The sequence below is a fragment of the Neolamprologus multifasciatus genome, chromosome 2 (assembly GCF_963576455.1).
Source record: "Neolamprologus multifasciatus chromosome 2, fNeoMul1.2, whole genome shotgun sequence".
NCBI lineage: Eukaryota > Metazoa > Chordata > Actinopteri > Cichliformes > Cichlidae > Neolamprologus > Neolamprologus multifasciatus.
The window spans coordinates 19,571,697-19,585,395 of NC_140440.1; the positions used below are offsets into that span (position 1 = coordinate 19,571,697).

Sequence of the window (13,699 nt, forward strand, 5' to 3'; positions counted from 1 at the left end):
TCAGAGGAATCTTGTGTGCAGTTATAAGAGTTAGATGGATTGCTTAAACCTTTGGATCTGCAGCAGGCCACTTTTAGATAAATTCATGAGAACAATCCAAACCCAGAAGCCCAGATGTGTTAAATATGTATCTGACAAAAAAGGTAATTTTACTGCATATAAATAATAAACTACCACAAACCTATTAGCCCAATGGGAGATTTCTGTGTGAAAGCTGATGTGGTATTCAACTTGACACCACAAACACCCACTGTACTGACCTATATTTTCGTCACAGGCTAGTATATTTCCATGGCAGCCTGTATGCCGTGTTCATTTATTAGTATTTTTTTAGTACTAGTAGTTTTTTAAATCAGGTATTTAGAGCCTTCATTTACAGACACATGCTAATACAAATATTCTACTAAAAATAAAGGTCCTGGATCATAACTGAAGAAAAGGGAACTTTGTGTGTTTTCTACATTATATGAATTAAAAATTTTATAGACAATAAATGTTACTTCCCATATGGTTTTCTGGAAAAATAAGGAAATATAAATTATGTGGAAAATCCAAATATTCTCTGTTTTTATCTTGAGTTTTCAAAAATCATGTATGAACTGACTCTAAACCTTATTCAGCTTATTTACTATAATGAATGGTTGCCTGCACACTACTTTTGTTTTTGTTTTTGTTTTTTTATTATTTGCTACTTGAAAAAATGTACATTTACAAACCTTTCTCCAGGAAATCTAAAAATTTTGTATATTACAGGGTTATAAAAAATAAATGTTAGAAAATGTCATAAAATGGTTTAAGAAAATACTCTTAAAATGTGTGGGAGTGGAGTTAGAAAATAAACACAAATACATCAAAAATGGAATGTTTTTCATGAGGTAAACGGAAAGGAAAATGAAATTCAAAAAGAATAAAAAAAACAAAGGTTAAAATAGGTAGTAAAAACACAATGTTGATTTAAGTCATTTTACTAATTTTGTCCATTATTTGCTATATTTTGGTGCTTTTAATGTCATAATTGTTTTAATGTGTCATTTATCTTTTTTTTTTTTTATCTATTTAGTCTTTAAATAATATTATTTTGTAGGCTGTTAAGTGAAACGTTCATAAATATATAGAGTTAAAAACAATAGACGTGTACAAGGCACAAAAATATTACAAGGTAGGACGATACATAAGTAAATATCTCCATTTAAAAAAAGTAATAATAATAAAACTAAATATTACAAATAACTACTGAGCTTTTACACCAACTTTTTGCAATCTCCTCGCGCGTTGCGTGATCCGGAAATTTCTGGCTCAATCCACCAAGCCCCGCCCACACGTGCGAGAGCTCAGCTGATGCAACTGACAGCTCGGGCATAAAACCTCCGCGCTCACAGCCGGCAGCCGCTCAGCTCAACCAACTCGATACATGGAGAAGACACAGACCAAACGCTCGGAGGAGATACCGGTGCTTCACAAACAGGAATCAGGATGGTCTATAGCTCGGCTCTGGTCTTTGGACACCTCTTGTCGGAGGAAGAAAACGTCGTAGAGATGACAGGAAAGTGCTTTTGTCCGCTAAAGACAACGGGACAAAAGATGAGTTCATCCCGGCGGGGAAGCGTCGAGAGCTACGAAGAAAGCGAGAGCATTTCATCCTGTAAGTTGTTCATGAAGTTAGTGGGTTTTTTCTATCTATCCATCTATCCATCCAGTTTTTTAAAAAAAGGCGAAGGTTCTTCCTTAAGTGCTCCTGGTCTAAGGACTGCTCTCTCTCTGGCTGGCAGAGCCTTCAAACACAGCTAATGCTATTTAAATATCAATGGTCCAAAGTAAACCATGGAACCGGTTGGAAGTAACTAAAGCTTCGCGTTAGAACAATGGGGCATTGAACTGGCAGTGCTCGTTCACGGGACACTCGTCTGATGCAAGCCCTTCAGCTTTTGGATCAGCTGATCACTTGCTGAGCTTTTCAGAGCGCTTCCTTGTTTGCTGCTGATGCAAAGCCTTTATTCTGGTGACGTACTATATTAAGTGCAGCTTTCACGTGATTTAAAATCTGTCCAAAGTGAATTGATTCAAGGGTCTGACACTCAACGTTGCTAGTGTAGAGAAAAGGAGGGACCCTTTGACGTGGATATTAAACTGTAATGAGATGGTGTGACTTGTTTCTCATTCTGACGCTGCTTTGTCTCTTTATTCAGTTGCTGACCTGGACGCTGGTCTGGAGCACAATCAGCGGCTTTTCCAGCAGGTTGTGACTCAGCAGATGGAGCGTCGCCTCACTGAGGCCAAAGCGTCCATCCTCAACTGCCAGGTGCTGCTGCTGCCTTGCCACATGACCACCAGGATTAGTCAGGATGTGGTGTGTGACTCTGCTGATGAGCCCTGTGGGCTCCGGGGGGCCTCCATCAAGCTCTACATCGATGGCAAAGACGGCCTGAAGTACATTGGGAACATCTTCCCCGATTCCAGCGTCACGCCGACTTTCGAGCTGTCTGTGGTCTTCAAGGCAGAAAGTGACGGCTGGCCGTCATTCAAGAACATCTTCGATGCCAACAAAGTTTTGAAGCTGAGACCAGAGTACCGGCTGGTCAAGAGGAAGCTCTACTCCTCTGCCAGTCCTGTTGTTCACGACTTCAACTAGGGGTTAAGATGAGACTCTAAACCATTACCCGTGTGTGGTTTTAACCATCAGCTACATGTAGTCTGCCATGCACTGGAACCTGATTGCCTTCCTGTAGTTTTTAAAGTGAGTTATTTATTTTTCTGTATGAAACTCTGACAGGAGGCCCACTGTTTTTTTTGTTTTTTTTTCTTTATTTTTTCCCTTTCCTCTATTCTGTAGTTGGTGACAGTATTTTTGCACCAGTATTTGAATGTAAAGATGTGTACACTGGAAATGTGTCAGTACCAGGATTGGGCAGGTCTCATTCCTGAAAGATGCCTCTTAATATACAGAATGCAAAATAAACTTTTTGCACAACTTCAGTGCTGTGTTTGTGTTTCTTTTGAACACTGGGATCACACAGACCCTGTGATACCATCATAATTACAGACCCATTTACAGGTAATAGAAACTGATAATAACCCCGTTCCTGATTACAATAAGCCTGAGGGCACAAAATGCAGTTACCAGGAAACCGTTCCCACAGAATAAATTCCCCTTGTCAGGTTAATCATTACTTAAGAAATTCAAAGTGAAATGCTGCTTAAGTCCCCAAACTGATCCCTTACACGTTTAGATCAAATCTTTATTAACAAATTTACACAAATGTATCAGCTACCCAAACACAACTACATGAACCTTTTCCAGTACAAAACTTCACTCCTTGACACGCATTACAAAAACATTTCCTGTGCTCTATACACAGCCTACATCCTAAGTAATAAGTGGCAATGATTCAGCAACAATCTGTTAAAGCCCATTAAATAACAGCTGTTTTGTCACAAACCACTGGTTTTTAAAGCTGCTTCAAGGGCAACTTTGGGCCTTAGTGTATTTCCTTGTATAAGGGCTTTGACATTTGAGGTCAACCTAATTAAATATTTTCTAGAGCCGGGTAATGTTTTGAAAGCCTCCTTTTTGGTGCTGTCGATACCTCAGGTTAAGAGCTTGTTGCCAAAAATCAGTGGCAGCCCTGCTCAGTGTTGAAAGTGTTACACTGAGTTTAACCTGTGGCTGAATTTTATCTATATTTATATAATTACCCTTATTATCAATTGTACTCAGAAGTACAATCAGTAAAAAAGTGAAGGATCTGCAGTTTAATGGGCTGGAACATGCACTGGTATACAGTGGCCAATAGATTGAATCAAATCAATTAAATTACTATTAATAGAAGACACAAACCACAATTTTGCAACCAAAAAAAAAAAATCAGAAATCTATTTTATGAAATATTTTAAGTAACTCTTATTTTACCATTATGCTTTAGCAGTGATCAAACTAACAGATTTCTTAGCTCGGGGTGGAGTCAGCCCAACATGCAGCACTAGAAGACTCGCTTTGAATTTGTGGAACTATACATCATGGTTGCTCATGTGGCCATCTTCGTTGTTGACGTCTGTTCAGCCCAAAGGGGCTGAGCATAATCGGGTGCAGGACGTACGCACGACTCAAAGTAATCAAATCTGCCAAGTAGAACTCATCTGGCCCGTTCCCATCTGATCCCAAACAAACTATTGCTGGTGAAAGTATTGTTCTCTATCCACAAAGTCCTTGTTGTGTTGCAGCAGGGGCAAATTATGACCCCCGCTACCCATGCTGGTGAAATTATTCTTGGGAAAATTGGTGCAACATCCCATGGCGCCCCATGAATGGGAGCGGAGAAAACGCTGTACAGCTCTCTCAGACACACACACACACACTTATGTCCCTTAGCATAGGTGTGTGTGCGTGTGTGCACACAAAAACCAGGCACATGGAGACGGCACAGTCCTCTTCAGAAAACGACCAAAGTGACCAGAAAGCAATCAGCTGCAAGATTCGAAGAGCGGCTTTCAGCCCCCTCTTGCACTATTTCTTCATCTTGAGGTCGGCCTCCATGGCACTCCGCCGCCCCCTAGTGCCTCCATCCTGCAGCAGAGACACAAAGAAACGTGGAGAGAGAGAAAGAGCATGCTTAACATAAGGTTGTACAGGTCAAAGGTCAGGTAGGCCCTGTGGCAGGCCTCCTTGTGTCATTGAGCTCCGCACAAAAACACAGCACAATCCACCCTGGAAGGCATCGTTCCCCAAATGATGAACAGAAAAAATAATCATGAGCAAAATAAAAAGAAAACAAGGAGAAAAGAAACTGGAACATGCAGAGATGCTAACGCACATTAACAGAAAAACACAGGAAACATTAACCGAAGGTCGACGGAAGCTTGGGTGATTAAAGTTACCTGTGTGTGTGTGTGTGTGTGTGTTTGTGTGTGTGTGAGAGAGAGAGAGAGTGTGAGTGCGGGATGGGAAAAATCTTTGGTGCAAACAGAAATGTAAACGTTTATGAGGGTGATACAGACAGTATTTTCAAAGATATATGAGAGTGTGTGTGTGTGTGTGTGTGTGTGTGTGTGTGTGTGTGTGTGTGAGAGAGAGAGAGAGACTGCAAGGAAGAGGAAGAAGTCTTTCATTTCTATATCATCTGTATGGCACATCTATAGAGCACAGGATGGGCGTAGGCTCACGACCCATCTCTTCTGCATTTAATCACTTCTACACTGCTGAGTAGTTGACACCACTTTAATAGCTCAGTGGTTTAGAGCAACAATCTCTTTGAATCTGCCGTCATAAGTCTTGGAAAACCTGACTGATTAGATTGGTTATTTCAACATGCTGTATATAAAAGATGGTCATTTTACATTAACCACTTATTTACAAACAACCACTGTGAAGCAATCTGATATTCTTATATCAGCATTTTTTGACACATAAAACCCAAACAATTTCCTCACATTTGCTATGTGTTGTATGTTTTTACTCGTCTAAATCAGCCGGTTGTTGTGTTTGTGGTGCTATGCTAACAGGGTGGTTGAAGCATGCCCTCTGTTGGACAAACTATGTAACATTTACACTCATGGCTGTAGGGCGTTTCTCCCATTTCTTTTTAAATCTTAACTTATCAGCCAATTAAAATACACAAAAAAAGAATAACCATCCTGAGGGCAGTGCGCCAAGTTACAAGCTAAAACTAAAGCTGCTCCCATAAAACTGCATCACAGAAATACCTACTTATAAATACTATGTTAAAAACTGAAGCCAATTTTATGGATAATTAAATTAAAAGACTCTAAAGGGCACCAACACTATAAATGCAGATGACTTGAATTATCCATGCTGAGGCCTAACAGAGACCGAGCTGCTACAGTTGTCTCTGCTGGCGACTGGCTGTCTATTAAAGTGTCCACACCCACTTTTACTTAAACACGGTCTTTCAGACAGGGTAAATATGATATTACAGACACCAAAAATATTTTTTTCTATTGGGCTGAAAAGTGATATCTGATTATCTGATGTAGAGTTGGTTATTTAAACATGGGAGTCAATGAGGATTGACTCACTTTTAAAGCCAGTCTCAAGTGGCTCTTAAAAGAACTGAAGGTTGTCTCTCTTTCCCCATTTATTTGTGAGAGCCAGAGGATGTTGCTTGGTTATTTTACATTTAACATCTGATTTTATATTTGTTTTTTATTTTATTGAGTATTTCCCACCAGTCTGAAGTGCGAGTGACTTCAACTAAAATTGGCCAGTTTAGGTTTGTAATATAGTTTGCAAGCTGACTTTTGCTCCTATCAATCTATATAGTTTTTATTTTTTGACTGGTCGTATTAGTCCACCTTTAATGGCTTTCATGGCGTCTTGAATCCTTACTGTCCTCCAAAGCCACTTCAGTAGAAATAAAGAGAAAGATCAGAGGTACAGACAGGTGTGTGCAGTGTGTAACACTGTGGATGTGTGTACATGTTAGCTTTGAGACAAGCGTGTACGAAGCGTGGCCTGGCTCTGGTGAAACTTGAGCGAGAACCTGAATACTTACAAAAAGAGAGAGAAGGAAAGCAGGAGAGGCCATTGGGACACTGTCCTGTAGGAGGACAAACATCGGAGTGAGAAAGAGAGAGAAAGCACACACAGGCGTGAGAAAGCAAGTTTCATACATGTCTGCGTCAAACACAGAGACACGCTCAGGAGATGGGGGTCCTGTTGACTTCAGAGCTGCACATACACAAACGCACATTTCTACACAACATGAAGACACTCACACACAGTCTCTGAATGCAGACTGGAAATATTAAGACTCATGGAGATGCACAAGCAGGCACAAACAGAAGCAACACAGAGGTGTGAGGACCTCTCACAAGCACCGCACCACAGTTTGCACAACTTGTTAAAGTTCTAAAATGGAGAAGTTGGACTTTGCTGTGTAGCAGTTAAACAAAACACTAAGTTTACTACATCTGTAGAAATATTTGTTAAATATAATTCTGCAAAATGTATCTTTATGTGTGGACTTTCCAAGAAAACATGACATCTTCCCAAAATGTGTTGTCTGAATGTTTCAAATTTCCATCATATCCTATTAGACACACACTCAAGCGTTCAAACAGGAGAAAGCAGGGTGCAGATAAAAGATGGATGTAGCCACTGTGGCAACTGTGAATGCAAAGCCAGTTGTAAAGCCTCAAGCGGAGCTTTTACGGCGTCATTTTATTATTTTGAAATCAAACATGACGAGTGAGGATTGGATCTGACTGACACATTCAGGGACGCTGCGTGCTACGCTACAGCTTTATCCTGTTTTTCACTCTTCATAAAATGAACCTCATGTTTTACTAAGACAGTCATCAGAAAAGTGTTTACTGAGGTAATGGATCAAAGGAGCTGAAGTGTCATTTTTCCACAGACAACCTTTTGTCACCCCCTGCTGGCGATAAGAAGAAATTAATGTTTAAGGCACTTCCACAATGACTCCATGTTTGAGAACAAGAGTGGAAGAAAATGGTTAGCTAGGATGAAGTTACATCCATTTTTTATATGCAATGTATGGGAGAAAATAACACACACACACACACACACACACACACACACACACACACACACACACACACAGTAGGAGATGCAGAGAGAGAAACAGGAAACAGAGCAGAGGGTCAGAGATAGACTAGAGAGACAGCAGCGGTGCAGCCAGCATGCAGGATGTGAATCAGCTGGGAAGTCAAGATTAAGAAAGTGCACTTACAGCAATTAGAAGAGACAGTGCTGTGTAACAAAGTGAGCATGCCTAACTTGTATGATGCGCATCAGTGCCGACCCTTTAATACATTGGCACTCTTAACTCCTTGTGTCCTAATTGCACCACTGGTTTCTGGTACTTCACACCACACTGACACAGTACAGTAGCATTACTCTGGGATCGTAATGTGGAGACAGGGTGAGGTGTATCGAGGTCAATTCTTCAATAATTTCTTTTAGAAAACTAGTCCATTTGTCATATTCTATGTGACCTAAATCAGAACTACACTGACTGCATGGTCACTTAAATGTGTGCTGAACCCACAGCTTCCTCAGGTTTCATATGCTGACAGTAAATAAAACAGCATGTCTGTCTGTGACATTTCACAGAGCATAACTGACACGTCCAAAACATTTAATGAATCCACTATTTATGTTTCTTCCACATAAGCGTGTATTTTCATCCAGTTTTGAAATGACTGCCAACCGCAGCATGATGGCACACTGAAATTATCGTCCTGATATACCAAACACATTTATCTACACCAATATAAAATGCCCTTCATAAAAAAAATCTTTATGACTCCATAAACTGGAAGTGTTATCTGTGGTTTACAAGAAACAGCCAGTTCTGGGACTGTGCACTTCCTGTAAATAATTAAAATGCATTAAACTTAGATTAGATTTCTCCACCTTCTCTTGGAGGCGGGCAGAGGGACTGTTTGCAGTAGCTTTGCAAGCATCATAAAACTCTAAATACCTGGAAGAACATTTATTGCACCGATCTAACAGGAGTCACAGCACTCAGTGTTGGAGAGAGGCAAGAGTTTACAGTGTAGTTACAAAACATCAGCACTGGCATGTGTGGAAACTTTCTTTTGCTTTTAATAAAGAACTCTGCTTCATCGCAATCAGACTTGTCTGCTGCTCAACCCACCTTCTCGGCTGGCTCTCCTGGTTTACGATTCCCCTCCCTGCCTCGGAGGCTCTTGGCAGAGATGGCGCTCTCTGAGGTCTGCATGATGAGCTGGGTGGCCAGGAACTGCTGGACGTGCTCCAGGACGTCGCGCTGCATCTCCAGCGCCATGTGGTACACATCGTGGTCTGACGAGTTGTACATGACGGCATTCTGAAACATCAGCATGATGTCACGCTGGAACTCAGCGGTGGTACGGATAACACCAGACTCGATGTTCTTCTTTATGGCGGACAGGTCCATGGGTCTGCAGTAAGAAAGCAGCAGCAGTTAGTTTGTTTTAGTACTTTAGTTGAAGAGTTAGGCTGCAACGATTTTTAGCTGAGCTTGTTTCAAAAATGAAGGGTGTGTGTGTGCGGTCTGACCTGTGTACAATGCTGTGGTAACCTGGAGCGATGTCATCTGACACAGGCTGTAGGAAGACGCTGGCGTACCTGAGAAACACAACATTAGCAAAAGTAAAACACCTGTCTCCTCTCAACAACGTGACCCGGGTTAATCTGTAGGATTCAAGCGAGTCTCTAACTTCTTTAACTGATTGTAAAAAGTCAAATGGTTTCATGCAAACGCACTGCAGAATGTACAACAGTGTAGTTACTCATTCAATCACACCAGCTCGATACAAAAAGCTGGAAATTGATGAAACTCACAATAATAAGACAAAAATAAATAAATCAAATGATATTGATTTGAACTTACTGACCAAAAAAACAAGACTTGAACAATTTATTGTTGAGCTCTGGTACAAAGCTCTACCTGTGATTGGCTGCAGCTCTCCAGACCAGCATAATGGCTTTCTTCCAGATCTTCTGCGCCTGGACCGCCTCCTGGTCTTCGCCACATGTAGAGCTGACGCAGAGAAAGAAGAGAGAGGCAGTCGGAGCAGAGTGGGAGAGAAAAGCAAAAAACAAAAGCATATACTGTTAGACTGTTAGCTCAATGAAAATGACAAAAGTTTGATCCATTTTCAAAGAAAGATTTCCCCTAATATTTTTGTTTAGAAGAATAGCAGAAGAATTTCAGGAGAAACAGACTCCTGGTTTTTACTATTACTGGTAAAACCAGGGACAGGGTGAATTTGCCTACGCCCTTTCTGGAAGAATAAGCACCTGGACACTTACAGCTGGGAAGAAGAGGCCGGGCTGCTGGCCAGTGAATCAGCAGTGTAGCGCTGGGAGGGCGGGCCGTATCCATCCTCACTCTCACTTGCTGCCCGATCCACCTCAGATAAATATGGACCCTCCCCCTCTCCACACTCGTCCTTCAGCTCCATCGCTTCTTCGGGGTCACCCTCGCTCCCTGCCTCCTCCTCCTTCACCTCCTGGATTCAAGCACACAGAGTAAAATAACGGTTATTCTTGTTATCATATGCCGTCCACACATGTACGTAGCCTTAAATGTGTTACCTTGGACTCTTTCCCGGACACAGAGCTGTCCTCAGAGTCTGTGGGACAGAAACGAGGAGACAATGAGAAAACAGAAATGTGTGAGCATTTCCACTGTGGGTATAGATCGGTGTGTAATCCACGCACCTAAGCAAGGTGGGTTGGGCTCAGGCTGACTCCACTCCTCTCCTTCACTCTTCACTGTAGCTTCAGTGACTTCTTTGACCACGGGCCCCTCCTCTGCGACTTCACTTGCTGCTACACCATCATCAGAGGTGACAGAAGAAGTGACATCACTTCCCGTCACCTCAGGGCCTTCATAGTTTCCCTTAAGCGGTTCTTCCCTTTTAGTATCTGGCTGGTTTTGTGTCTCCTGGCTGGCAGGTGTCGGGGCTAATGTTGCGACCATATCCTGAGGTGTCTGTTGGGGGGCTGACTCTTGGATGGTTGGTATGGGCTCTGAAGCTTTCAGCTCCTGGGTCTCCCAGGGGCCAGGGAGGGTGTGACCTTCTGACACGGCCTCTTCGCACAGAGAGAGAGCTGCTTCCACCGCAGCTGCATCCAAAGCCACAGGGTCATCGTCCTGGGATGATGATTAAAAAGATAAACCATTATGTTGTTTCAGTGTTTCCCCACACATGAACTTTACATGGGGAGCCAGGTTAGTGAAAGAGCAGGTATTAGACCTGCTGACTGTCAGAGCAGCAATGAAGTGTCTCCAATTAAAAAACAACAACAAACAAACAAAAAACAAGAGGAGTTCTTAAGCTAACCCCCAACCTACCAAAACACCAGCGATAACTCTTAGTCTGGCCTCTTCCTCCTGACCTGTCAGACACATGTGACCTTACTGGGATCACTAGGCTCCTTCCAGTATGGCTCTCATACTGGTAGGAGTTCATTGACCACACTAAGGTTGTGATCGTTACATCATGGGCCACATCCAGCCTACTTTGATCTTGAGACAGCTGTGAAACTCGCCTTTCTGAGATGTCTTAATATTTGAAAAGGAAGTGCAATTTCAACAGCATGTCTTAAAGAAACGCTGATGTAGCAAATGAGAGAAATGTATTAACGCGAATCTTTGGGTTTAAATTGTAAGAAAAAAATGTGTAAAATTCCAGAAAGTTCTGGCAAAGTTTTTGTTAAGTCACAGAAAATATGTTTTATCTGTGGAAACCACTAAAAACCACAGAAACCTCTACAGTGAAAACACAGGAACTTTTCTCTTATTTAATTGCTTAGCTATTACTTAAGTACTTTGGTGCAGAATGAAAGGCCTCTTTAATTTACGCCCTCCTTCACATTTTCCAAAGCTGTCCAGTGGGCCGGACTGGAGTCTTTGCCTGGCTGCAGACTTTATGTTTGGCACCGGCTCTAGGGGTTGGGTGGGCCAAGTGAATTTTGAGATTTTACATTTTTCCATGCATCCAAAGGAATAAAGAAACCAATATACTATTGGAAAAAATCCCCTTTTTCTTATTGTAAAAATTCAGTTGCAGTTAACGAGCGATTGTCAGTACTTCCTGTCTAGTGCTCTCCTGTAGGCAGTCTGTTCAGGTTGCTGCTGTGACAATCCTCAGTGTAGTTATGCCATCTACAGGCAGTCCTTGTTCTGCTCTAGAGATTCTTCAGGGCCACTCTTAGCTAAATGCTTAGTCCAAGTCTGACAATGGGAACATAAAATATGGCAAATTTCATTCTTTGTTTTCCAATTAACACTAAATATTTTCTAAATCATATTTTCTTTGTATTAGTTTGGTTTTAGTGTCATTGCCTTAATCAACGACTAAAATACTTGATATTAAACCTACAAAATAAACTCTGCTCTTGGTCATATTAATCTCAAACGAATGCAGCCCCTACACAGTATGTACCTTCTCTTCAATGATGGCAATGATGTCTCCCACTGTCTCCAGGTCCAGTTCATCACCAATGTAAGACACAGCCACGAGGTCTTCTTCTACTAATCCCGTGTCCTCACCGAGCTCTGCCTTCACTGCGGCCTCTGCTTCCCCCCCTGTAAACCCGTGCAAGTGACACAAGCATGCAACAACAATCTTACTGCAAAGTTAAGACCCGTATCTCCCTCTTTGAACCAGGAAACAATGACTAAAATGCAACAACGCGGACGTGTGACTTTATTTAGAAACCGACTGTAGAAAAACAGAAAAAAAAGGAGGAGGAGAGACATGCAACAACGTTCCCCCAGACACCCCCAAGTAGGGATGGGTACCGGTATCGTTCTGACATAAATGGTAGTAACCAGACCGTTCTTTTAGAGCAGAGCTACAGATTAAAAATGCCCAAGGCGAAGTGGTCAAAAGTCTGGCTTTACTTCACAGCAAAAGATGCAAACTCAGCAGCCTGCAACAAGTGCTTTAAGCTGATACTGTGATACAGTCAAAGGAGGTAACACCTCAAATCCGATGAAACACCTGGCGACGCATAGCATTTTTTTTTAAAGCCGAGAAATGCGCCGTATTTGATAGCTTGCTGCGAGACCTCACACCGTGCACATCTACTGCGGGTGGGTTGCCTGTTATCGGACCCGGAGTTAGCAACATCCCCCAAAACCCAAAGAGTAGAGTCCTGGCCCCTAGCCCTGCCAGTGTAGCAGAAATGATGACGGATGATGATGGCAGCAGCAGCCGTTCTTCTCTGCGTGAGTAGCTTAATGTTGTTCGTGTGTAATTTACGTTGAGTAGGCTAACCACGTTATTACATTAATGCACGTAAGGTGAACTAGCAAACACCGTCGTAGTTACATGCGGCTGTCTTCTTGTTTGATGGCAGATACTCCCTTCACCCTGGCCAAAAAGGCTAAAATGACCACAGAAAAAGTGGAAAACAGTTAAACATGAGAGGTTTTTGGACAAAGTTTGTGTATTTCCCATTGTTTAAGCACTGCTTCCAGCCAAGAGTGATACCATATATGCCCCATAGCTGCAGAAAAGGCTAACATTGTTATCTTTTTACAAAAAAAACCCCCAGCTGAACATGAGGGGTTTTTGGACCAATTTTGTGTTCTCCATTCTTTAAGCACCGGTTTGAGCACCGTTTAAGCACCGGCACCATTTCAAAAGTACCGGTTTGGCACCGGTATAGGATAAAACCTAAACGATACCCATCCCTACCCCCAAGACATTTAGTGTTACTTTGAACATGCTCTGTCTATCTTAATTACAAGTAACCAGGAGTCACGATGCCCATTTTTAGGAGCCCCATGAATGCAATTATTTCCCAGGACAGCAACCAGGCAAGCTGTAAAGAAAGCAGCTCCTGTGTAATGTGAAACTTAGGTGTGTTTACCTGTGATGATGTCATGGCCAGGTGGTAAGGCAGTGGCTGCCGTAGCAGTCTGTACGCCATTAGTTAGGCTTCCAGTGGAGTCGCCCTCTGCAACCTGACATCAGAAAAAACACAACAACAACAAAAACACCAAAGTGAGGTTTAATAAAAAATATCAGAGCATAAAAGAAGATTTAAAAGAATACTGGTGTTAGAATATCACAGTAAGGCTTTATTGCCCACTGAGTGGATTAACTCCTACTTTCATTCTTTGAATGTTAGTATTAGAATAGGTATCAAAACTCAGTGGCTTAGCCAGGAATTTAAAAATACTCCAAATCTGTTTGC

The 13,699-nt window shown here is 42.0% G+C and overlaps 2 protein-coding genes across 4 annotated transcripts in view; one reads left to right on the forward strand and one right to left on the reverse strand.

Annotated features, from left to right (window-relative positions):
• Positions 1-1,352: 1,352 nt before the first annotated feature.
• LOC146524235 (DNA damage-inducible transcript 4-like protein) lies at positions 1,353-2,973 on the forward strand. Its single transcript, XM_085173920.1, has 2 exons — positions 1,353-1,642; positions 2,187-2,973. The coding sequence occupies exons 1-2, from the start codon at positions 1,474-1,476 to the stop codon at positions 2,627-2,629; spliced, it is 612 nt and encodes a 203-aa protein (XP_085030046.1). The 5' UTR covers positions 1,353-1,473; the 3' UTR covers positions 2,630-2,973.
• A 249-nt stretch (positions 2,974-3,222) lies between these two features.
• The window catches only part of brd8b (bromodomain containing 8b), a 16,326-nt gene continuing 5,849 nt past the window's right edge, over positions 3,223-13,699 (reverse strand). Inside the window, exons 10-19 of one of the 3 annotated variants that reach the window (XM_085173865.1) lie at positions 13,373-13,466; positions 11,938-12,080; positions 10,208-10,643; positions 10,082-10,119; positions 9,797-9,996; positions 9,432-9,524; positions 9,041-9,109; positions 8,637-8,922; positions 6,507-6,551; positions 3,223-4,561 (exon numbers count right to left, since the gene is read on the reverse strand). In XM_085173865.1, the coding sequence (XP_085029991.1) occupies positions 4,502-4,561; positions 6,507-6,551; positions 8,637-8,922; positions 9,041-9,109; positions 9,432-9,524; positions 9,797-9,996; positions 10,082-10,119; positions 10,208-10,643; positions 11,938-12,080; positions 13,373-13,466 (1,464 nt within the window). In that variant the 3' untranslated portion in view covers positions 3,223-4,501. The other 2 variants (XM_085173869.1, XM_085173857.1) reach the window with 2 other exon arrangements.